The sequence below is a fragment of the Dermacentor andersoni genome, chromosome 3 (assembly GCF_023375885.2).
Source record: "Dermacentor andersoni chromosome 3, qqDerAnde1_hic_scaffold, whole genome shotgun sequence".
Classification (NCBI taxonomy): domain Eukaryota; kingdom Metazoa; phylum Arthropoda; class Arachnida; order Ixodida; family Ixodidae; genus Dermacentor; species Dermacentor andersoni.
The window spans coordinates 208,091,098-208,117,352 of NC_092816.1; the positions used below are offsets into that span (position 1 = coordinate 208,091,098).

Here is a 26,255-nt window from a genome sequence, read left to right on the forward strand (position 1 = left end):
ACCCCATAATTTCTTTTAAAGCCTACTAATTGAAAAAAGATACACTGTGACAAAAGATATAGAAATAACCTATAATTTATCTGTACAAAGAGCAGAATGGGTTTTAATTTGTAATAGAACGTGGAAATATCTGAAATACAGGATCAAGACGAATTACAAAGCTGTGAAATAAAAACAAACATATAATAAACAAAAAAGGGAAGAAAACCCATTTCGCAATAGATGAGGCTGAAAAATCAGTGTCGTATCGAGCGTGTGAAATCTAAAGCGGAAAGAGGCAAGGAGAACAGTTTACCATTTGCTCTCACCTGTAAAATTAAGATAACCTCAGAAATCTGAAAGAATAGAGATCAAGAAAAAGCGAAAAAGACACAAAGAGAAAAATTTGTGACCTATAACAAGAAGTTAGTACAATCAAAGCTAAAAATAGCGTTCCGAGAAAAAAAAAGGAATGAGACCAGTAATTGACATACATGCGCTACAAATACAGCTGACAGCGGTCTCTGACTGCTGCAATAAATAATGCGCAGCATTGCTGAAACTAAGCAAGCAGCAGGTGGCAAAACGCCTTGATGTGTATGTGAACCAAATCATATCTTGACTTGATAAGAAAAAATAAGACTTGCGCGTGGATGCAGTCTCAGCGATTATGCCATGTTTAGTATATTTGTTTAAGAGTGCAGTAAGTTGGAATAATACGAAGTGATTTCCGTAATTGGTGCGGCATATAATCGCTGAAGCCAAGGATCCCGAATTCTTGTGTTGTATAGGTAGTGTCGCTTTGCTAAACGAAATGAACCGATAAAGTCAGTGTTATTGATTTTAATAGCGAAACGGTAAGTACAGGAAAGACAGAATGAGTAGATAAATTGCACTCTTAGTACTTTAAATGCGTTAAAATAAGTAGATGTTTGACTGGCATATGAAACGTTAGCAATTGCACAAACTGTGCTCTTTTGACGTAGACTGAGTTTCTTAATGTTATCTAATAATGTATTGCCTCATGCAAGGTGGCAATAATGTACTGTTGATGAAGATAATCCATTGTAAATCAAACGTTTAACTTTGACTAGTAATTGACAGTTTTTATTATTCAGTCCGGTGACGCAATTTATTTTTGTTGGAGATTTTTTCCCCTTGCTTGTTCCATGATGGTGTCTCGGTATATGCAACTCCCAACGCCTTAACCTCATTAACAATGTTAACTACATCATTATCAAGATATACGGTTTCTGTCAATTCTAGAACTGTGTGCTTAGTGCGATAAAATATAGCCTGTGTTTCTTTATTTTCAAGCTATTCTTGACCAATTTAATTGGGAGGAAGAGGGACGCCAGTGTTAATGCTTTTAGACTTTGAATTGAAATTACGATTTGAAACAAGCTGACTTTGGTGCCGTAGACATGAACGCAGAAGGTCGTTCGACTTCCCACGCACGCCATACTGTTCTAGTTTATATAATAATAGACTATGTTGCACGCAACCAAAAGCATTCGAGAAGTCAATGTATACACCTAGGACAGGGTGTTTATCCTCAAAGGCATCAATTATAAATTATTTTTGAGCAAGAAGTGCTTGTTCTGTAGATTTGCCTTTCAAAAAACCGTATTGGGCCTTGGAAATTAGATTATGTTTATTAAGGAATCCAAAAATTCGCACATGCATAATCTTTTATAATCCTTTGGATAACACTGATAGTATAGATATCTGCTTAAAATTTCCTACATCATTTTTATCACCGCCCTTGTGAGTCGTAATGACCTTCACTGTTTGCATCTTTTGCGGAAAACAGCTAGTTTCGAGCACTAAATTAAACATTTGCGTCAGGATAGGAGCAATTATGTCTATGATATATTTGACAGGGCAAATTTCCATGTGATTTGCGTCAAGTGTTCTTTAATTTTTTAGGCTGTTAAATATCTCGACAACTCCAATCTCTGTTGTCGGAAAGAAACATCATACTTGAAGGGAATGCACTAGTTCCCCGAATAGGATACGGATTTACGTTGTAAGAATTTTACTGGCCTGCCGCAACAAAATGGTCACTGAGTGCATCTGACAAGTCTTTTCCACCTTTCATTTGACCATTTATGCACAGACCTGAAATTGTGCAGTCAACCTTAGGACTAATTAAGGTATTTAGTCGTTTCCACAGCAGCTCAGTATTGTTGGCCGCGACATAGAAATAAGTAGAAAAGTACTCTTCCTTTATGCTCTTAAGTCTGGCATTCAAGCGATTTCGAAACGATCTAAAAATTTCCTACTTGCTAAGGTTATTTTTCTTATTAAAATCCCCGTAAAGGCGGTTTTTTAGTTTGAATTGGCTGCGAAGATGACTGGTTGGCCATGGCTTTCGTGACTTCTTACTTCTACAGCGTGCAACATAGGGGAAGTGCTATTTGTAGTGTTAATAGCTCAGTAATGAAAGTCTCGTACATGGACTTTGTGCCATGGTTTGCAAGAACATGGCACCAATCATGAGCTTTGACATCCTCATGAAACGCCTCTTCGGAAGCACTGTTTATATCTTGGAGTCGCCGCGATGGTTTAAAAGGTTCCTTGGTAGGCGCATCATTTTCGATGAAAGCAAAGATGGCAAAGTCGTCACTTATACCGCTTGCAATCGAACCACTACAGAGAAAATTTTTTTCAGTGTTCGTGATGAAAAGATCAGTAAGGGTACTTGATGAGTGGGTAATGCGAGGGGAGTTCACAACAATAGTGTTTGCAAAACCATTTGACTGCAGTAACGATGACAAGTCATTCTGTGCCCTTGAAATTTTTAGCATATCAAAGTTAAGGTCACCTGTGAGGAAAAAGATGTATTTGTTGGCCCGAATGATGTAAAAAAATTCTTCATGAAAACATAAAAAAGCATTAATATCGGCGTCGGGCGTGCGCTAGACAACAGAAAATATATTACAACGCCTGCGCACACTCAAAAAACCTCGAAGTCAGCATCTGAAACAGGAAATTCTTCAACGATACTCCCATTTAGTCCAGCTTGAGTCAACAACAGCACACCGCCTTCCCTGCGTTTGGAGTGGTTTAACACAAGGCTTTTGTAGCCTAGTTCAGTAAACGGAACAAAATTTTTCGTGTACCAAGTTTCAGATACCATAATAATATCAAACAATACGCCCATGTTAGCAATAAACAATTCAAACTCACCATGCTTGAATACTAACGATCGCCCATTTAAATGAAGAAACGACAAATGGGAATTTCCGGCCAGGTACCTTAAAGAAGACGGTTTTACGGACGTGACGGTGGTAATAGATAAGCAAAAAGAGAAAAGAAGTTGGCTAAGTACTGTATTGTACCTACGACGCGTCAAGTGACCGCATCATCTTTTCCAAGTCGTTTGAGGAACTGAGACGCAGAACGGGCGAGTCTTCCTCTCGGTGTGCAAAAATTTTTCCGTCCTTTGTCCAGACGTATCGCCAGCCAGCCTCCCTTTTCCTAGCCACAGCAGCCCAAAGTAGCTGCTTATTCTCACGCGTCAGGTGCTCATTTACAAACGCAGGCTTTTGTAAAGTTGAGGCCGAGCGATGAACCAATTAGACGTGTCTGTCTGTCTGTCTGTCTGTCTGTCTGTCTGTCTGTCTGTCTGTCTGTCTGTCTGTCTGTCTGTCTGTCTGTCTGTCTGTCTGTCCGTCGGTCCGTCCGTCCGTCCGTCTAGAAATGCAGGACTAGGTCTAAGAAATTCTGGAGCCATGGAAGACGCAAAATGAAACTACATATGCACGTCGCCGTTTGTGGTCAGGTAATATTTGATGCGGTTAATTTTGCTTCTGTAATCAGTTAGTAAATACAGGAATGAAACTTTATTGACCTGTTGTAAAAGAATGAAAAATAAGTCGTGTCTCCTCGGAATAAACACTTTTGCTTCCTCACATGCACACAGCGTTCTTGCATATCTGAAAGAAAAATTCCGCAGAACCAGTGAATGTCAGCAGGATGTTCGCTGTTACGCTATAAATAGAACAATTATGGAACAATGTTGTAAGTAAATCATGATGGTTCTTCACCTTTACTTTATTTACTACCACTCATATTGACACGTGTGCTTATCTTTATCGGCCGACCACGTTTCGCCGCTTAACAACTGTAATCGCACAGCGAGGGACGCGCCTGCATGTATCCGACGTTTCTGGAAAGTTATCGATGCTTCTACCCGGCTGTCTGTTGTCGCCGAAGCTTGTGTTATCTGATTTCATCGCGTGACTCGAATGTTGTAGAACTTTGTAGAAGGCATGCGGGTCCCAACGATTAGTCTGGAACATTCGACGACTGTTGTATAAAAGCCGACGCGCTTGACCCGCTGATCAGATTTTCGACGATCGCCGACCGTGTTCGCCGCTATCGTTGTGCTGTAAGTGTAGCCTGTCTTGTGGGCACAGGTTCGCCCAATAAAAGTTACTTTGTCGTTCACAGTATTGCTACTGTGTTCTTCTACGTCACCACCACGTGACAATATTACCGTTTTGTTGAATACTTTTCCTCTTACGTTTACCATGACTGGAAATTCTTTAGGTTGCACTGTAGAAACAATAGCTTATTAGTCAATAAATCAAACGATTATAAGTAACAAAGCCACCTGGCGTCTCTGTAAAAATTAAATTCATGTAAATTATCTCGAGCTTGATGATGAAATTTAAGAACTAAATATGCCTTGCCGACTAATTTTGTCACCGAAGGGCCCAAATTAGTTACTGTTGGCCTATTTTTATTGCCGTAAATCTGCGCACAAGGCGCATCACCTGCTTCTTCAAGATCTACCCTGGTTTAGCGATATTAATTGAATGGCAACAATAATTATATCAGACATCTACCTATTCGATAACTTTTGCTGCCGAAAATTAGTATTTCTCAAACATATGGCTTGCTTAGTTTTATTAACTACACACATGAACACATGAGCATACGAGTGTGATATCATTCCAAACCCGGCCCCTAAACCTGAACAAATGTGGCCACAGCAGGCAGCCACTACCAGACATCAAGAATTGACGAAATTCTTGTCGACTCCTTAGCTTCCTCAACTCATCGGGTAAACACATCAAATGAGGTTAGTGGCATTGGTAGTCGGCTATACAATGCCAGCTGACTCATATATTAGTAGGGTTCGCGCTTAACCCTTCTTACCACAGCGCTATTCCATTTGAATGAAGCACATTTGTATGAAGAGGTGCTACCTAAAAAAACTGCGCCCTTTTATGCGTAACAAGCCAAAATATCTCATCACAGGTGACGAAGACTTGAAAATGGTTGCATTCAAAGTTTACTGGATAGTTTGATCATTGAAACAGAGTGAAAATAAGGCTAGGCTGTGTTCTTTGTGAGGGGGGGGGGGAAGAGACGGTATAGATTAATGGCAAAAATGCTGAATCAAATGCATAACAGATACTTTGTTGTATCTAGGTGTTCCGTGTATGTTTTTGTACCCAGGCTTGTCGTGTCTATATTGTCTGTGTATTGGTTTGCGCTCCATTAAGATAAGCTTTTATCATTCTTTCACGGACTATCTCCAACCCAGAAATTTCGTTTATTCGCAGTAGTTATTAAAGGCTGGTAATGCGGCGTCGGCTATTGCAACTAAACGACCACTAGATTTGCTTCGAGTATTTGAAATGACAACGCAGCGGCAGAGCATACTCCAGTGCAGTAGGTACTGGAGCCACAGATTCCTTCTGTGTCTATTAATTACCTGTCCACCGACAGATCAAGTTGTACTCTCCATATGGATAATCGTCTACAGTAGTTTCTCCTGGAGCCAGACGCAACCACGCGAGATATGCTTCTTTATTTAAAGGGGTTCCTAACCACCATTTAAGCTTAATGAAAAAAACAGTCCACCGATAGCATACGCTGCTGTGAACGTCTACGCAAAATGTTGAAGTCGTGCGCGGAGGATGGGTCTCGCGAGCGGAGCACGAGTCCACCATTTTCTCGGGCGCTCTCTTTTCGACGGAAGCCTGCTTTTCATTTTTTTTTCTTAACGCCGTATTTCGTAATATAGCAGATTCGCGCAGGCGGCTGCTATTGCCCAGTAGCAATTAGATCAATCACGAAGGCTGTTTCGATCAGTGCGATTTTTCCAACTGTTGCCGTGTAGTTCAGGTCGCAGCAAGCGAAAATCTGCTTTCGAATGTATTGCGGTAATTATTACGTAATTCCGCAAGAAGCCGCTCACGCTCGGCTACGACCGCTCGCGCAGGTGTTAAACTTTCTCCACCCTGCTTACTGATGTAGCCGTTGGGTCTCGCTAATTTAGACTAGTTTTGAACACTCAAACTAGCCTGGAACCACCGGAACTTAGGTCACACTACACGCACACGTGCCAGTGCGCGATGACTCCTGGCCGCTCCTGGTTAGACGCCTTGGCAGACTTCGCTTCGTATTAAGCTACTGACAGCACTTCAAAATGCGGAAGTTAGATGCGATTACTATCTGTCGTTAAGAGGAAGCTTTAGCTCGAGGGCTCCTATCTAAATACATGTAAAAGGAGAATTCGTTTTTCTCGGCAACCACTGCACCAAATTTGATGAGGTTTGTTGCATTTAAAAGACAAGCTTAAAATCTAGTGACTGTTGGTTCCGAATTCTTGAGTTAGGTCGTCAATTTTTTGTTAAAAATTGGCAAAAATCGAAAATTTTCAAAAAACGAAACTATCACGTTTACAACTCTGTAACTCAACCACGAAAAATGATAATACAATTCTGTGAATTGCATCTAATAGTACATCTAAAGCGGGACCAACTCGGGACCAACTCGGGACCAACTCCGGCGCGGCCTATTCAAATACATGTAAAACGCAAAAACGTTTTTGTGAGATAACCCCTGGACCGATTTTAATGAAATTTGTTGTATTTGAGAGAGAAAGTTAAATTCTAGTGACTGTTGGAGGTGGAATTTCGATTTAGGGCTTAAATTTCGTTAAAGAGATTTTCAAATATCGAACAGTTTGAAAAAAATAGAAGCACGAAGTTTACAAATTCATAGCTCTGCATCAAAAACAGATATCGCGTTTCTGTAAACAGCATCCATTAGATCGTTCAAAGCGGACAAATTCGATATGTCATTTTACATCTTACGTGAATTTGTTACGTTGGCTACAAGGGTTCTGCAAAGACTGTATTTCCATACTGCTAAATTTTTTTTATATTCATGTGTAACATACCAATTTTGTCCGCTTTAGATGTTCTATTAGATGCAAATCACAGTATTGTGATATCGTTTTTCGTTGTTGAGTTACGGAATTGTAAACTTGATAGTTGCGTTTATTGAAAATTTTCGAATTTTGCTAATTTTTAATAAAAAATTGGAGACCTAACTCAAAAATTCGAAACCAACAGTCACTAGATTTTAAGTTTTTCTTTTAAATGCAACAAACCTCGTCAAATTTGGTGCAGTGGTTGCCGAGAAAAACGAATTCTGCTTTTACATGTATTTAGATAGGAGCACCCGAGCTAAAGCTTCCTCTTAAGCTGGTGCAGGACAAAGCCGGTCCGCACCACGTAGCACAGCTAGACAGCAGTCTATGAGCTCGAGAGCGCACTCGAGCCCATCGTTGCGTGTAGCCGCGGTCTGCTACGTAGCGAAGGTACCGCGACCACTGCGGGGTGCCGCGACGAGTCCACTGGCCGAGCTCACCTGCGGCTCGCGGAGTACTGCAACGTTCGGCGTGTCGTAGGCGGCCAAAATATTCGCGTCTGCCTGAACATGCAAAATAAATTTGAACTTCGCGCCACGGTCAGTAGGCGGAGCGCTGTGGGCACATCCAACACCACCTAGATAGCACAAGGCCTGTGCACTCCTATCCATGACGTCATGCTACCTGGCCCGACTGCCATAGAATCTAATGGGGATGCTCCCGAGTAAGCAACAGTGACTTTCACGTCGCCGCTTTCGTCACGCCAGCCTTGGCAATAGAAATTTCGGGCCAAGTAGCATGACGTCATGGAGCGTAGTGAACAGGCCTTGTGCTATCTAGGTGGTAATGGCACATCCCGCTGCGTCGTAGCCTTCGCAGTGCGAGACATTAAAGAAGGAGCGGAAACACCACGAACGGCACGCTGGACTGTCAACTACTCCTCTTCTGTTGAACGTATAGATGCATTTTTTTTTCGGCACAGAATTTCAGAAATAGTCTAATTCAACTTAAATGAATTTCTCGATCTTCGACAAAAGGAAGTTCAGGGCGCCTTTAAGGTAACAAATCGTGCTTCACAGCAATTGCAATGTGCAAGATTTATGCCGCATTGCATGCGAAAAATCATTGTATTTTGTATTCATAAGCACCTGTACTAGTGTAGTAGCCGCAGAAGGCACGCAGGAAGAAGGCGAGGTATTTCACCTATATTCAACAGGCAATTTTGACAAAAAAGAAAGGCATGGAATCAAATGGGGAACTATTCATACCAAATCGTGGTACAGAGTTACGGCTTTTAATTAGTAACAAAGCTCATACCGAGAACTTGTGCTGTTGTGAGACGCATTCAGTCCTTACCATTTCGGGCTTCGACCTGTTGCAAGGAGTTCCATCCAATGCAAATCTTATGGCATATTGTGGATCTCCGTTACTCTTGAGGCGTAATTTACAGCGATACTTGCATTTAGAAAGGTCAGAATCCCACTTCAAAAATAAAAGAAAAACAACTTTAAGACCAATACAGTAATATCTAGTGCCAAACACTACAAAATAAAAAGCGGGGATATTTCAGCAAAAAGAACCTAAAGTTTTCGTAATGAGATTGTGGAGGCGCTGCCTCGCCATCACAGACGACGACATGCGAGAACGCCTCCTCAACGCATGTGCGGCGAGCAATAAATCAGTTTCCCGAATAAACGGGAATGGTTGAGATTCTGAGGAATGCCTGCAAGCCAAAATGTTCTGGAATGTATACAAGCGAATACTTTTCAGCACAGGTGCGCCACGTACGTTGGTCCCTGTGGCAGTGATCTAGTTGTTTGAGACGAATTGCTAGCAATGCCCATGAATACCGCGATTCTATAAGACTTGACAGTATTACGCGTGCTTGGGACGAGGTGACTAACACTATTGTTAAAGCTCCTAGTCGCACTGCTTTAAAGTCGGCGGAGTGGCAAAAAAGCAATCAAAAATTAACATTTTTAAATATGAACAGCCACCGCCTCATTAAAGAATACGGAAACGTCATGTGGCATATTACATGATACGATGCCTGTATTTATATTGTTTAACTGGAACTTCGTTAAATAACATATTATCTTATACTCGTTGACCCTGCTTGGTTACTCATTTCTAAGAAGAAAAAAAGATAGACATGTAGACAAGGGAGTAGGTGTGGCAGTGTAATTCAGGAACAACCTTAAGTTTCACATTTTACCAGATCTCATGGATACTAAATATCCGGTTAAGTTAATGTGTCTGGCTTCGCGTTGCTAGAGGTTGCTATCTGCCGTTTGATTAACGCAGCTTCTAATATATCTGAACTGATTATCGAATATGTGCTCACGCAAAAAGATAATTCCCGCAAAATGGCCATAATTGGTAATTCTAGTGCTCCCCGCGTGTACTGGCATTCATGATTTGTCACCCGGTTGACCAAAGCCCTCTGTGATTCGATCATTGCTACGACCGTATCACGACCTAACGTAATTACTTAGTTATGCTACTCCAATTGCCTCTATTTTAGATCTTCTTTTTCATAGAGACTGCGCACCAATGCGCAGTCTCTATGAGTGTAAAATGCCAAAGGCCTGTACGACCACAATGCGATGTTTCTGAATATGAAGATTTTGCTGGAGGATAGAAAGCCATCTCAGGAATATGTTTGACACTGATGACAGTTCTATCACTCACGATTTAGCTTATATTAACGACAACTTTTTCTTGCGCAGTGACCACTTTTCTTATATAATGATCAAACGTATTACTAGCTTTGTCCCCCGAAAATTTGTGAAACGGAGCTACAAACACCCCTGGTATGACATTAAAATAAATCAACTGATACTCCGTAATAAGTGTCTACGTAAAAGAAAGTACAACTTAGTCCGACATTCTTTACTTTGCAATTCAAGGACTAAAATGCTTGATGCTGAGGACACGTACTACAACACATCTGAAAAGATATATGAAAGAAAAACAAACATTATATGTTTTGGCGTACAATTATTTCAACTTATTCTGGGACATCTTCTTTCATCACAAACGACCAGCTATGTTCGAAGGCCTCACTCATCCCGCAGGCTTTTAACCGCTTCTTGAGCATATTTAGCACCCCTGATAGCACCGATCCAGAACCGGGCACTTTTGCCTCACTTCCCGATTTTTATTACGTACGCAGCCTAAACATGCACAGGGAGGCTCGCAGGTGCTGGGTAAGCTTGATTACTTAAAACAAACTCTAAAATATTCAACGAATGAACACGAGTTGATGGGATACTTGGTACAACACACTAGTACAACAACTCACGGAAAACTAAGAGAGAAGAAAAATGAGAAAGAGACGCCATGGGGAGCGCGTAAATGACTTCGTGGCTTCTGTCTTTCACGTTTGTCGTGTCCTCGTGTTCGATGCGCTACTGCCCTTGTATAAAAAAAGGAATCCAAATTTACTGCCTAAAAACACCAGTGAGGCCATGTCTAGCGTACGCTCCGTTAGCTTGGTCGCCTCACCCTTCGTCCGCCATACAACTAGAAGATAGCAACTGTATTTATCATAAGTCGATATAGTCGCCACGTCGTTCAATCATCGCGTGCTCGTAGTGTCATTTTACAACCCTTGATTCCTCGCCGCTCATCCGAACGGCTTATCATGTTGCACAGAATTGTGCACTCGTCCTATGCCATCACAGGCTCCAGTTTTGTGGATAAGTCCCTCTGCCCGCTTGGGTGTGAAACTCCCCCACTGCATATTGCCCCATTATTATCACATTTAAATTTTTTTCAAGTCCTCCCTTTTTCCTGAAAGCATAAAAGTGCGGAACAAACTGGATGGTTCGCCTAAATATGTGCCATCGAATGACTTCACACAATATCTTGTACAACACATTGTGTGCCAGTTTTCTGTTTCAAAAGTTACTGTTTGCGCTCGTACACTGCCCTGAATTGTTTTGTAGCAAAGGTTTCTAGTAAACTACATGTGTGTGATTCGTGACATTCATTGTTTTCTTTTTTATTGTTGTTATTTGTGTCCCCACTCCTTCTATGCCTTTTTTCCCAAAATGCAGCATCGGAAAATAAAAAATAATAACAATATAATGATGCTTGTGCTTGCTTTGTTAGTTTTGGCGTTTTTCGGGGTTCTTTACGCCCATAACTTTCTCTTCAAAATAAACAATACTAATTTTAATATGCGCTCGTCCGCGTGTCTTATATTCTGTCTCGCTGTTAAACAGTAATATTCGCACTTGACAAACAGATTGTTTTCACACCAGCAGGGTCAATTAGTTACGCTACTAAGGTACCATTAAAGCACGCCGCCCTGCTAATGAAATGATGAAATATGTTACAGGACTTTTCATCTATTTAATTTCTGTGATTTAGCCATTCTTTATGTGCGACTAAGAGTTTGCCCGTACTTGGCCAAACCTTCAGAATGGCAGGTCAAAGAATCCCTAGCTGTGGCTTGATACGTATCGTATCTTTCTGCGCGTACACCTGGCCTAATACTTCGCTCGCCAAGCATCGTACATTGCCTTCGTCTTCGTGACGTTGGTGCATATAGGCGTCTTGCACTGCGTATGCGCCTGCATTGCAGTCCTCATTTCGGCAAGGCTTGGGAGTGGTGTAGTGCATAAACATAAACACTGCCCGGGAATAAAGTTCAGACCTTTGTGGTTATAAACGTGATCGCTGCATCGGAATACACACTGTATCCGATGAAAGTAAACAAGATTGTATGCATAACTGTTAGTTTCAAATTACTTATGAAGCCATCTCTGACGAAATATGTACAACCTCGTGGTGCTGGAAAAGACCTGCCACACAACATTTCAAAACTGCTAGTGTGTCACGGCTTGTAATCCGTCTCGCCGTCGGCGTGACGTCGTTGACAGGGTATAGAAGCCGGTTGGTTGCTCCGTGCTCAAGCGAACACAGTGAAGAGGTCAGAGTCGGAGAAAAAAAAAAAGGTATTTATCGACTCACAATGATGCACAAATTAAAAGAAACACAGGAACACTAACACAGATGGACTTAATATATACCCAAGATGACGACAAATGAAACAGAATGAACAATTAACAGTGGATATAATGACTAACACTACAAAAGAATGCACTTAATAGTGGTCCACTAAAACAGAGTAAAAAAAAATGATGGCATACGCATGGCGCGGCAGCGGCAGCAAGTCCAGAAAACCGTGGAGTTGACTGCAGAGCTTTCCTGAATAAGACTGGCGAGCCTATCTCGTTGCGGTTAATGCGATTGCTGTACTGGATTTGGCGGAAGTCTAGATTTGACGACTTTCCTCGAGCACGTTGAGCTAACTTGAGGGGGACTACCGTGAGCTTCGTTGCAGGCGTCGGTTTGTCGTCTCTTACGTGAACTAGTCACTCGGGGTTCAGACGAGGATAGGCGACCCAGGAGATACTAGACGGCATGAGCACCTTGACGCTTCTCAGCAGATTATAGGCTCAGCCTCTACAGTACTTAGCTGGAACCAAAATCTGCGTTCAAATAACTTCTCTCTTCCCTAGTTAACTGGGTCGGGAAACGGCAGATAATGGTGAAGATCCAATCAAGTTAACCCAATTGGATCACGACTCCTCCGAATGCCTTGGCCTCCCCGTTTTAATTAGGGGCAAGTGAACGGGTGATTCCTACCTGCTGTTAGAGATCGCGCACTTGCATTGCACCACACAGACGCACACGCACACCCTCGAGTCCATGGCAGACCTCTATTGTCCGTTGACAAACACAGAAGAAATAACGGCAGCCGTCCATAAGGCGCCAAACCCTCTGACACACACACTGTCAGCAATTCATGGGCACGGAATTGCACAGAGACACAACATATTTTGGGGTATTCGCAACCCCTGCCGTCTTGGCAAGCTTCTCAGTGCACGCGCGGGGCAGAGAATACACAGGGGTTCCTACAAACAGCTTTCGGGGCGTCACGGTCGCGCCGATGACAAAAAAAAAAAAAGGACTCTAAACCTGATTTCGAATTTTTTCGGCCGCTCGCCCGAGTGGCCGGCAATACTTTTCTTTCACGCCGGTTCCTACCCCCACAACCTTTTCGCGCCCGTTGATCGGTGCTTCGCCGACTCGAACGATGCCGCATCGTGGCAACTGCCCTCCATTTTTAGAATATTATAAAATAATATTCGATCTCACGAGTGGAATTTTCGAGAAAAAGAAAAACACAGTTTCACGCATACAAAACCATATATACACGCAATACACAATGTGTACTATATCAAAAAATGAATAGAACATAACACTACACTCCTATGTATACAGCAGAAAAATCTACAACTGCAGAGTGACCCCATATTGAGCTCAAATAATCGGCTGCGACATTCTCGCTTCCCTTAATATGGGGGACCGTGAACTGATACTCCTGAAGTAGTAAGCTTCATCGAAGTACCCGACCGTTCACTTTTTTCGCCTATCTGATGTAGCTGGGCGTTGGTAGTCGGTTTCGACAAAAAGAAAAAAGAAAAGGAACGCCGTATAAGTACATGAAGAATTTGTGGACCCCCCTCCCCCCCGCCCCTCCAGACCAACGCCGGATACTCGCGCTCCACTGTACTGTAGGCGGCGTCCAGAGGAAGTAGCTTTCAGCTGGTATAAGCTTTGGGATGGTGTTTGTTATTGTGGGTTTGCATAAGCATCGCTACTACAATCGTGTCGGACATGTCTATACCAAGCATGAAGGGCTGGTTTAAATGCAGTAGTCGCAATATCGGGTCTCTGGAGATCTGGCGTTTCAGTTCCCGAAACGCCTTTTAGCATTCTGATGTCCTATTGACCGAGTTGCTCTCTCCCTTCCGGGTGAATTCCGTGAGGGGAGCGCTGATTTTGGCTTAGTGCGGGAGGGATTTCCCATAGTACCCGGTAAATCCGAGAACGGCGGGTACGTGCCGCTTTGTTGATGGGCGTGGTTCAGCTCCAATCTGGTCCAGCGTCTTCCCCAAATTTACAATTTGCCTCGTCCAACTCGATGGCTCGGGAAGTCGATCTCCGTGCCAAAGTCGCATTTACTGGGGCGCACTGTTAGCCGGGCCGCCTCGATGCTTTTGAAAAGCAGCTCCAGGCACCTCAGGTGTTCTTCCCACGTTTTGGTGGCCACAGGACATCGCCGTAGCAGTGTTCCACCCAGGGTACACCTCCCGCAACATTGCGCATCAATTTCGCAAACATAGCAGGGGCCGTCTTTAAGCCGAAAATCATAAAGCGGAACTGATACAGCCCGCATGTTGTTGGGAAGGCCATCTTTGCCCTGGATTCTTAGTCGCCCTTCACAAAGTCAAGTTTGGAGAAATACCTCTTCTCACCGAACGTTGCGAAGAACGCGTCGGCCCTAGTCATGGATTCGGAGTCAGCCACCAGAACGTTGTTCAGGCGCCTAAAGTCAATGCACAGCCGGTTTGTACCATCCGGTTTCTTTCCCGAAATCACAGGGGAACTGGAGGGGGACTCTAAATGTCTCCACAATGCCGAGCCTCTACATTTCTCTCACCTCCCTTTCTACGCCTTCGCCTGTAGCGAAGGGAAGGGTGTACTGCTTCATGTGGACGGGGTTGATCGTCGTGAGCTCCAGATTGCAGTAAACCCAGTCGCTTTTGCCTGGGACGTCAGAAAATATGGGTGGGCGTGTTCCAATAACACTGTGGGCCTGTCTGATCTGTTCAGCATTTAGCTTGTCGGACAGGTTCACGTCCTTCTCCCCTTCTGATTTCTGTATTTCATGGATAGGAACGCTCCCATCGTCGCCCGATTCCATGACACCGAATGTCGCGTTGCACTCGTTGGCTGGACGGCAGTCTCTCTCCTCGTATCTTTTAACAAGTTCGCGTGAAATATTTTCCTCCAGCCAGGCATGTCAAATATATAGTCGGCTTCTCGTCTCTTCTCCCTGACCTCAAGAAGGAGCACTCACTGCAGGAGCAGCTTGTTGGTGACGGTAGGAGCCAAGATCAAAACGCTGCCTCTAGGATGAAACTGTCGCTCTTTTGCTTTGCGGTTGTAGTTTCGTCTATCCTGTTCCTTCCTTCTCAAACTCCTAGTTTCCTCCAGTAGGTTGGGAAGATTGAAGACATGCTCGTAGGTCGTCTTCGCTTCATCGCAGACGTCGGCAATCGTCCACAGTTCCTTCAGGATCGCTAAGGGCCCCCTCACATGTCGGCCGTTTAAGTACGCAAAGAGCGAAAAGCCCATACTGGCATGGGGAACTTCCTTGTAAGTGAAAAGGAGAGGCGCCAGATAGCGCTCCAAATCTCTTGGTTTTTCGGCACACATGCGCTTCAACACAAACTTGAAAGTTTCGTTAAACCTTTCCACCATACCATTGGCCATTGGATGGTATGGGGTGGTGTGGAGCTGGTGCAAGGAGAGAAGCCGAGCCACTTGATTCATCAGGTTCGATGTGAAATTTGTGCTCCGATCACTCAGCACCTCGTTGAGGTCGCCAAATCGGGAGGACATCTTGATCAGGACTACGACCACTCATTCTGTCTCTATGCTGGGTAGCGCTACGGCGTCCAGATAGCGCTTTGCATAATCCATAAGGGTAGAAATGTACCAGTTCCCGCATTTTGAGGGTGGCTGTATAGGGCCCACTATGTCGATAGCCACCCGTTTGTATGGGATATCAATTATGGGCGTCTTTCCAAGACAAACGCGTGGCACATTGCCCGTTGGAACCATGCGCTGGCAAATATCGCAAGAAGCGACAAACATTTTCACGTCGGCCATGATGCCCGGCCAAAAACATTCCTCAGAAATTCGATCTTTAGTCTTCTGAGTGCCTAAGTGACCAGCCATCGTACCGTCATGTGCGGTTTTTAACACGGCGTCTCGGTAGCACCTCCGTACGGCGAGCTGACGCACTGACCGTTGGTTCTTCTCTGTGTAACACCGATAGAGTAACCCTTTTTCCTGTTTCAATTCGACACTTCCCTTCTCACATGAGCATGTCTGCTTCTGGTTGATCCTAGCGAAGCACTGCTTAAGCGTCGCATCACTTCTTTGCTCACTCCCGTACCCGTCCATGCCTGGTAACTCTGCCGCGGCCTCGCGAGCCTGGAGTTTGCGAAGCCTTTTCGGTTGCGTCTTCGCCTTGAAGCGGGTGATAGCTGCCGCCACGGGTTCTTGTTTCGTCTTGTCCTTACCGCCAAATTCTTCAGTCTCGTATTTGGGATCGTCCGGGCATCTTGCGCCTTCTATATTTACCACAGTGAAGTCATAAGCGGTTCCCGCATGCGTAGCGCTGTAAGGAGGTCGGTAGCGTACGCGGTGTCGACGTCAACCTGCGCCTCGGGCAGCAAGCAGCTTGGCAGTTCCGTCAACCAAGTAGACGAGGGTCCTTGCGCCCGTTATTCGTTCACCAGGTTACTCTTTATAATCACCGTGTTGCATCCTTTGCCCCGCTACGCTAATATCTCTCTATCCTAGTATCCCGGAAGCAACCGGAAAGGCCTTTGCGAGAAATTTTGGCAGCGTCGCCATAATCGCGGTAATGACGGGAACGTTGTCCCCATTTCTCAACGTTGTCCCCATTTCTCATCTCAAGATAGCCGTCGCGTTTCTGATCATGGCGAGATATTTTGGTGGGGGCGTAAACGCATGACGCCTGTAGTTAGAGCCCGCCTGGCAGTTGTGTGATCTGTGAGCCTTTCCACCACATGTGTAACAGACGATGGCCGCGTTGGCCGCGGATTTGTTGCGACATAGATGGGATGGGTGGTTCCCGCGACTGCAGATGTAACAACACGATAGTGGTGGGCGCGGTCGTTTCCCTTCTTTTCAGTTTCCTCTCTCGGCTACGGCTGGATCACATTTCTTTGTTTTCGCAAAATTTGCTGCACCCTGAGCTTCCAGGAATTGATCTGCCAGCTCTAACATATCCTTCAAAGATTCCTCTTTCCACTCCTTTAAGTAAAGTGACAAATTCGGACTACAACAATGCGAAAATGTCTCTCTAATCAGCAGTGCGCGAATGTAGCTGAAATCGGTTTTGGTTTTGGAAAGTTCGACCCATCTATCGAAATAATGGCCTACCAGAATATTAGGCTGCCGTTTCAGCCCCCGCTGGTTTCTCGTTATTGAATCTGTCTCGAAACCCGTCTTCTGTGAAGAGAAAACGCACCAGGAGAGTGGTCTTCACTTTTGTGTAGTCCGCTGCATCGCTCGGCGGTAATTTTCCGTAAACGCAAAGTGCTTCTCCGCTGAAACAAGTCGAAAGCGCTATCGACCACTGGCCTTCGGGCCACTTCCGACCTCTGGCGATACACTCAAACCGCCAGATAAATGCGTCGAAATCGTCTGTTCTTTCATCAAAGGAAACGAGAAGCCTGCTAGTATTTATGCGTAAACTGTGCTCTTCCTGCACTTCTAGCTGCTCGTTGCTAGCTCTGCTTCCATTCCTACTTTGATTAAGCTGATTCCTTAATTGTAACAACTGTACTCCCCTCTCTCCAGCTTCCTTCGCCGCCACTCGCGCCCTCTCTTTTTTCTTCGCGCTCTTTCTATTTTTCCTCCCGAGCCAAAGCCCGCTCTCCTCAGGCCTGCCCCTGCTGTTCCGCAACCCATGTCCTTAGCTCGGTGCCCTCTAGGCCTCACTGTTTGCCTTGTTCTATCCACTTGTCGAACTCCATTCCTTTGAAAATGCCGCTACACCGCAAAAGCTTCTGCGCTCACAATTCGCATGCACCTGCGTTCCACACTGAGAAGCTATGTATCAATAACACTAACCGATCAATCTCCACGATTGTCGTTCTACGTTCACTGTGCGGCCTTTGTACAGAACGCCCTGTCGCGGACGCCAGTTAGTGTCACGGCTTGTCACCCGTTCGCTGTCGGCGGGAAGTTGTCGACGAGGTGGACAAGCCGCTTGGTAGTTCCGTACTCAAGCACACAGTCAAAAGGTCCCAGTAGGGAGAAAGAAAAGAAAGATATCTATCCACTGACAACGATACACAAAGTACAAGAAACACAAGAACACTAACACACATGAACCTGATATCGATAAATGATGAGGACAAGAGTAATACAACGAGCAATTAACAGCGGATATAACTAACACTGTAAAAGAATACACTTAACAGTGGTCCACTAAAACAGAGTTCAAAAGAAACAAATGATGGAATACGCATGGCCGAGCAGCGGCAGCAAGTCCATAAACCGTGGATTCGATTGCATAGCTTTCCCGAAGAACGCTGGCGAGGCGATCTCGTTGCAGTGGATGCGATTGCTGTGCTGGATTTCCCGGGAGTCTTGATCTGACGACTTCTCTCGAGCAGGTTGAGCTAACTTGAGGGTAACCACCGCGAGATTCGTTGCAGACGTTGGTTTGTCGTCTCTTACGTCAACTAGTCACTCGGAGTTCAGACGTGGCTAGGCGGTCGAGGTGATACTGAACGGCACTAGCCCCTCGACGCTTGTCAGCAGACCATAGGCTCAGCTTCTAGAGTTCTTATCTGGGACCAAAACTTGCGTTTAAATAACTTCTCCCTTCCCTAGTTCCCTGGGTCGGAGAGCGGCAGATGTTGGTGACGATCCAGTCAAGTTCACCCAATTGTATCACGGCTCCTCCCAAGGCCTTGGCGGCGCCAGTTATATTTAGGGGCGATGGTAGGGGTGATTCCAAACTGCTGTTAGTGGTCGCGCACTTGCATTGAACCACACAGACACACACGCACACACTTGAGTCCATGGCGGACCTCATTGTCCGTTGACAAACACAGAAGAAAAGACGGCAGCCGGCCATATGGCTCCAAACCCTCTGACACATACACTGTCGGAAATTCCAGGACACGAGATTGCACAGAGACACCACATATTTCAGCATACTCGCAACGCCAGCCGTCTTAGCAAGCTTCTCAAAGCACGCGCGAGGCACAGAAAGCACAGGGGTTCCTACAAAAGGCTCTCGGGGCGTTGAGGTCGCGCCAACAAGGACAACAAAAAATAATCTTTAAACCTGCCTTCCACTTTTTCCACTGCTCGCCCAAGTGGGCAGCAATACCCGTATTGCTGGTAGGTTCGTGCTCCCGCGACCTTTTGGCGCACGTTGATTGGTGCTTCGCCGACTTGAAGAATGCCGCACACTGACATAGTGCCACAGGAAGAACACCCGGCTGCCGCTGGCCACACTGAGGACATAGAGATGTCCGTAGCGGAAAGCCTGTGTTATAATTTTCGAGGATATACCGCGGGAAACGAAGATGCTGGAGAGGAGAAAAAGAGGCTGTGATTCCTTATATGGCTAAACTGTCACATATACCTTGAAGAATGTGGTGCAACGGTCAAATGTTAGAATAACGTTTTCGATCGCTGCAAAACTGAGAAGTGTTTGCCGTTTCACTAGGCCATGTAATGAAAGGATCCCCAAAAAAGAATGCTGACAAAGACATAAAACGGCTGGCTACCATGTCGAACATGGCTAAAATGTCAGACGCGCACTTGAAAGATGGCTAGCTTCGCATTGTAGATTGTGTGATACCTTCCCCATGTTTAACAAGTGCACTGCTGATCAGCAGGCACTGGGACTACCTAACACCTGAAATTATTGAAGTGGAGAAAGTTGCGCCGTTGTGCGATACCTGTGGGAGTACCTCATCAACAGCCTGATTAACTAAAGTCTTATTTCCTGCGCAGAAAAGACTAGGTATATATATGCATGCTACGCGAACTTTTGTGCTTGTTCTTTCAACGGTGAGCTTAGGATTCACTTCCTATCTTATGTCCTTTTGCGGAATGCAACGCGTCGATTGAGGTAATCTGGTGTGACTATGTGTATATATAGAAGCTGCGCGCAATTTCCGACTTAAATGCATTCAGAGTCAGTGATGTGTGTCTGCTCCTCTCCGTCTTGACCACTTCGCGTTGTACCTATAGCCATCTGTTCTCCGTTTTTAAAAAAATAAAGGTACATCTATGGTGCAAGAGGTAGGTAACTGCGCTTGTGATCAGAAGATAAAAGATTGCAGTTCTAGAAGTGAAATTTCCTTCTGTGTATTTCTTTTGTTTATTTTCAATTGCACTGAAATGGTCACTCTCGCACTCTTTATTTTGACAAATTATATACGGTATGCGGGCACCGTTTTCATCGCCCTGGAGCTTTGATAATGATGATTTATCGGCATCACCTTTGAAGTGGGGTGAGAAGAAATAATCACCTAGCCTACTTGATTTATTCATCTATACTGTAGAGGTAAGTACATGCTATGATGTTTGTGTAAATCTCCATAATATTTTTTTTCAGATTTCTTCATCTACCTTGTAGCGCTACCTATGTCTATAACGGATCCGGTCTTATGAATTTCTTCCCTAGTTTTATTTACTCTAAAGGTCTCTTGCTTATCTCGACAGCTGACCGGTTGATATGTTCGTCCCCTTTAAATCCATGTGCTTCTAGAAGGTGCACGTTACCTTCGGGTCTCACTGCAGTAACCTTCCCATTCCATAAGAATTTGCTGAGTGGCCTCCGAATTTTCGCTACAGCATGCACACACATGCCTCATCTTGTTGCGAATATTTGCTCAGGTATGTTTTTGTCCTTAGTCTGAAATCGAGCCTGAAATAGCAAGACACTGCCCTTTGTAGCATCGTACAAAGTTTTCTTTCCAATTTATTGCTTCCTATTCTTGTAAATCTCCATGTTTTTATTGTTTCCATTCTTTGCATCCAATCCAATCCCTTTGCTTCTGTATCTTTTATCAGATGACCCCTGTTTGTGTATTAACAATTTCACATGCCTTGTACTTGAAAAGCAATGAAGGGGGCTGGTTGGTGAACGTTCATGGTTATATTGCATTCCCTTCCCTCCTAATCCCCATCAGCGGCCTAGAGCCGTCCTCTTCCTTAAAATAAAGGCTTTATTCATTCATATTGCGCTCAGTTTTACACAGACGATATTAAGCGAAGGACGGGACGTGGACGGACGTAGCGCTACGTCCGTCCACGTCCCGTCCTTCACTTAATATCGTCTGTGCAAAAGTGAGTGCAATATAACCATGAGCCTTGTACTTTGTTGGCAACTTTCGAGACCTCTCCCTCCTTCTGGGTCGACGCTTTTCAGGTAAAATACCGCTCCACTTTAGCTTCCCATTTATTTTGATCTCTGTTCCTGAGTGTTTGTTCAAAATTAATTTTGCTCTGCGCTTCTCTGACCTCAAGAAAGGCTGAACCCATCGCACCCTGCACTGCCTCATTTGTCTTTTTACAAGCGGGCTCCCAAAGCTAATCGTCCTACCGATCTTTCGTTAACTTCCAAGCGCGACAACACATCCGACTCGAAGCGCAGAATGGCTTTTGCGCACGTTAACGCTGGAATCATTACTCCTTTCCACATTGTACGCACAATCTCGCATTTATTGTGGCCCCAAAGTACTTTGTGCTTAATGATTGCTACATTCAGCTTCCCCTTTATTTTCGGCTTATCTTGGTGGGCGCTTGACTGTCCTTCGTTCTGTATACCCCGATGTACTTATATTGCTTGATTATAAGCATGACTTGCTGTTGAATTGACACCATGAAATTGCTCATTTATTCATTAAACGTAATAATTGTTTATTTCTCCGTGTTAAACTTCGGGCCTAGTTTTGTCGCTGCGTTGCCACAAATATTCACAGTGTTTGCAAATATTTTCCCTTGTCTGCTCGTAGCACTTTGTGGTCCGCATACATCAGCCCGGAGGCCCTCTGTTGCACCACTTGTCCAGTGCGCGTAAAGGATAAATCAAACCCTAATTCACTATTTTCCAGCCGTCTTTCTGTGCCCTTAACATGAAGAGTGAACAAAAATGGCGACAGAGGATATTTGGTTCCGGCCTTCGTTAATTTCCACCACTTCATTACATGTGCGGCCGTCTCAAACAAATTGTACTCGGTAGCATATATATATATATATATATATATATATATATATATATATTGTTACGTGTGGAAAGACACAGGCGAAAGATACTATTTACACGCTATTTACACTAGAGCCAGGCTGACATTCGCTCGGACCAAGGGCACCGACCAACTTCCTCGTCGTTCTCGCGGTGGCTCATCTCTTGAGCATCGGTCGATGATATCGTAATATTACACCCCGGGGGCAAAAGCGCCGTCACGGTGCTGTTAAATATCCAAGGTGCACGGAGAGTTGTAGGGCTTGAGTCGGGCAACGTGGACAATCTCGCTGGTTGTCACAGTGGAGGACGTAGTGGGCGTGGCTAGAACAATTTCATAGGAGACATTGGTCACTTTGCGGAGCACGCGATATGGGCCTGTGTAACAGGAAAGCAGTTTTTCACATAGGCCGACTTTACGCGATGGTGACCAAAGCAACACGAGGGCGCCGGGCACAAAATGGACATCACGATGACGGAGGTCGTAGCGTTGTTTCTGCTTGTCTTGAGACACTTGTAGACGAGTGCGCGCAAGTTGGCGAGCATGGTCAGCATGGGCGATTGCATCACGGGCATAATAGCTAGTTGAAGCTGTGGCGGACGGAAGCACCCTGTCCAGTGGTAGCGTCGGTTCGCGGCCATAAAAGAGGTAAAACGGGGAACACCCAGCAGTTTCGAGACGGGAAGAGTTGTATGCAAAGGTAATGTAAGGTAGAGCCAGGTCCCAGTCGCCGTAGTCGTCTGAAACGTATTTGGATAGCATGTCTGTAAGGGTGCGGTTCAAACGCTCAGTGAGGCCGTTCGTTTGGGGGTGGTAGGAGGTGGTAAACTTGTGCTGTATTGAGCAGGCACGTATGATGTCGTCGATGACTTTGGCCAAAAAGGTGCGGCCGCGGTCTGTAAGCAGTTGACGCGGAGCACCATTCATCAAAATGATATCGTGTAAAAGGAAGTCCGCAACATCAGTTGCGCAACTGGTCGGAAGAGCACGGGTTACGGCGTAGCGGGTCGCGTAGTCCGCCGCGACTGCAACCCACTTGTTTCCCGATGTGGATTCCGGAAATGGGCCGAGAAGGGCCAAGCCGACACGATGGAAGGGCTCGGCAGGGATGTCGAGCGGCTGCAGGTAACCAGCGGGGAGCTGGGAAGGCCTTTTGCGTCGTTGGCAAAGTTCACAAGCGGCGAAGTAACGTCGTACGGAACGAGCAAGGCCCGGCCAGAAAAAACGGCGACGTACACGGTCATAGGTTCGAGATACGCCGAGGTGTTCTGCCGTTGGTGCGTCGTGAAGCTCTTCTAGAAGGGTGGAGCGGAGGTGTTTAGGTATTACAAGTAGGAACTCAGAGCCGTCCGGATGAAGGTTACGACGGTACAGAGTAACGTTGCGGAGGACGAAGAGGCGTAGAGCAGCATCGGCCGGAGAGTGTTCAAAACGGTCGATGAGTGCTCTGATGTAGGCGTCACGGCGTTGCTCGTCGGCGAAATGAAGCAGCTGGGATACAGAGAATACGCAAGAAGCACTGGCAATGTTGGAGGAGTCAGAGTCGTCAACAGGGTAACGCGACAAACTGTCAGCGTCTTGGTGCAGGCCGCCAGACTTGTACACCACGGAATATGAAAATTCCTGCAGCCTCAAAGCCCATCGACCAAGCCGGCCTGTAGGATCTTTTAGCGATGAGAGCCAGCAGAGAGCATGATGGTCAGTGACGACGGAAAAAGGTCGACCGTAAAGGTAAGGACGGAACTTCGCAACCGCCCAGACAACAGAAAGGCATTCGCGTTCCGTAATAGAATAATTGCGCTCCGATGGCGCTAGGAGGCGGCTCGCATAAGCAATAACGCGATCCTTGCCACGCTGACGCTGGGCTAAGACGGCACCTACGCCATGACCGCTGGCGTCTGTACGTCATTCTGTAGGGGCATCAGGGTCCAAGTGGGCGAGAATAGGTGATGAGGTTAGAAGAGTGACGAGACGAGAGAAGGCGGCGGCTTCTGCAGTACCCCACGAGAATTGTACGTCTTTCTTCAAAAGATTAGTTAGGGGTCTAGTAATTGTCGCAAAATCTGGAACAAAACGACGAAAGTACGAGCACAGCCCTACAAAACTTCGAACGTCTGCGGCTGTCTTCGGAATCGGAAACTCTCGGACAGCGCGAGTTTTGTCGGGATCAGGCTGTACTCCGGAAGCGTCAACGAGATGGCCCAGAAGAGTAATTTGTCGGTGGCCAAAACGACATTTGGACGAGTTGAGTTGCAGCTTCGCCTTTCGAAATACATCAAGTATAGTTGTGAGACGCTCAAGATGAGTGTCGAACGTTGGCGAGAAGACGATGACGTCGTCGAGGTAGCAGAGGCATGGGGACCATTTGAAACCTTGGAGCAAGGAGTCCATCATACGCTCAAAGGTGGCAGGGGCGTTGCATAATCCAAACGGCATTACTTTAAATTAGTATAGGCCATCAGGTGTGATGAACGCGTTTTTTTCTCTGTCCATATCGTCAACAGCAATCTGCCAATATCCCGAACGAAGATCTATAGACGAGAAATAGCTGGAACCGTGCAGGCAGTCAAGGGCGTCGTCTGTACTTGGGAGCGGGTAGACGTCCGTCTTTGTAATGCTGTTCAGATGACGGTAGTCTACACAGAAGCGCCACGTGCCGTCCTTCTTCTTAACCAACACCACAGGTGACGCACAGGGACTCGATGAAGGCTCAATGATGCTTTTATCGAGCATTTTGTTCACTTCATCTTGAATTACTCGGTGTTCCGACGCAGAAACTCGATACGGTCGTCGGTGAATAGGCGCAGCATCGCCAGTAAGAATCCGGTGCGTGACCGCGAGCGTCTGGCCTAAAGGGCGATCGTCGAAGTCGAAAATATCTCTGTACGACGATAATACTTGGTAAAAGTCTTCAGCCTGCGCAGAAGACAGGTCCGTCGCAACCATTTTCTGTATCTTCGGGTCGGCGGCCGAGGCTGGCACGATGGGCCTGCAAGCTCGCATGAAGCATCGGTCGATAAAGTTGCCACGTGATGGTCGCCGAGACAATCAACGTTGGCAAGGCAAATACCTTGCAGTAGAATTTGCTTTGCCAATCCAAAGTTAAAGATAGGCATGAAAGTGCGGTTCGCAGTAATAGTAACCATACTGTGAGGCACGGTGACGTCATACTGTATTGGGATGTCGGGCAGAGGTGTGACGAGGTACTCGCCATCAGGAACTGGTGGGAAAGACAACAGTTCCATGTAGGGTATGGACTTTGGCGGCACGCGAAGAAAGCCGGTGGGGCGTAAGCGGCAGTGGGGTGCGTCAGAAGGTTCTGCGAAAATCGGCAACTCAAGGCGAAGGGTACTGAAAGAGCAGTCAATAAGAGCAGAATGGGCGGAGAGAAAATCGAGGCCGAGAATGAGGTCGTGGGGCAATGAGCAATTACGGTGAAGAGGACCGGAGTGTGGCGGCCGGCGATGCTGACACGTGCCGTACACATGCCGATGATAGGCACAGTACCGCCATCCGCAACGCGGACGACGCATGCCGACGCTTGGGTGAGGAGCTTGTTCAGTCGTCGTCGGAAGGCAGCACTCATAATAGAAAGATGTGCTCCTGTATCGATGAGTGCCGTGACAGGATAGCCGTCAACGTCAACGTCAAGAAGGTTTCGGTTAGTAGGTGACGTGAGCAGAGGATTTGAGGGCAGGGTCGACAACGCAGATTCACCTCCAGAAGCTACAGTGCCTAGTTTTCCGGCTGAGTCCGGGAGGCGATAGGCGGCGAAGAGAAGCGTGGGGGTTGGGGCGAACGAGACTGGTGGCGACGAGGTGAGGGCGAGCTGCTGTAGCGAAGGTTCGGCGCAGGATCATCAGCGGTAGTGGGTTCATGGTGGGTGGCATAGGGTACAGAAGGTCCAAAGCTGCGGGAATAAGTGGCGGCGCAAGTCCGAGGAGGTGGTGGCCGTCGGTTGCGGCAGTGACGGGCGACGTGGCCGATGCGACAGCAGAGGAAGCAGGTCGGCCTGTCATCAGGGGTACGCCATTCGGACGGGTTGCGGCGAGATGTGGCAGAAAAGGACTGCCGGGGACGAGCAGGGCCGCTAGATAAATGGGGAACGTTGGGTCGAAACGTGGAACACAGGGTGTTTAGACCCATGTTTTCAAATTCCTGTCTGACGACGGTCTGAATCATCGCAATGGTGGTTGCGGGCG

General features: G+C 46.0%; 1 protein-coding gene across 2 annotated transcripts in view; it reads right to left on the minus strand.

Annotated features, from left to right (window-relative positions):
* Nucleotides 1-3,808: 3,808 nt before the first annotated feature.
* LOC129383050 (venom metalloproteinase antarease-like TtrivMP_A) overlaps nucleotides 3,809-26,255 on the minus strand; it is a 179,515-nt gene continuing 157,068 nt past the window's right edge. For both annotated transcript variants that reach the window (XM_055067257.2, XM_072287024.1), the window contains 2 exons: nucleotides 8,513-8,638; nucleotides 3,809-3,920 (listed from right to left, as the gene is read on the minus strand). In XM_055067257.2, coding sequence (XP_054923232.2) covers nucleotides 8,560-8,638 — 79 coding nt within the window. In that variant the 3' untranslated portion in view covers nucleotides 3,809-3,920; nucleotides 8,513-8,559. The remainder of the gene's footprint in view (nucleotides 3,921-8,512; nucleotides 8,639-26,255) is intronic.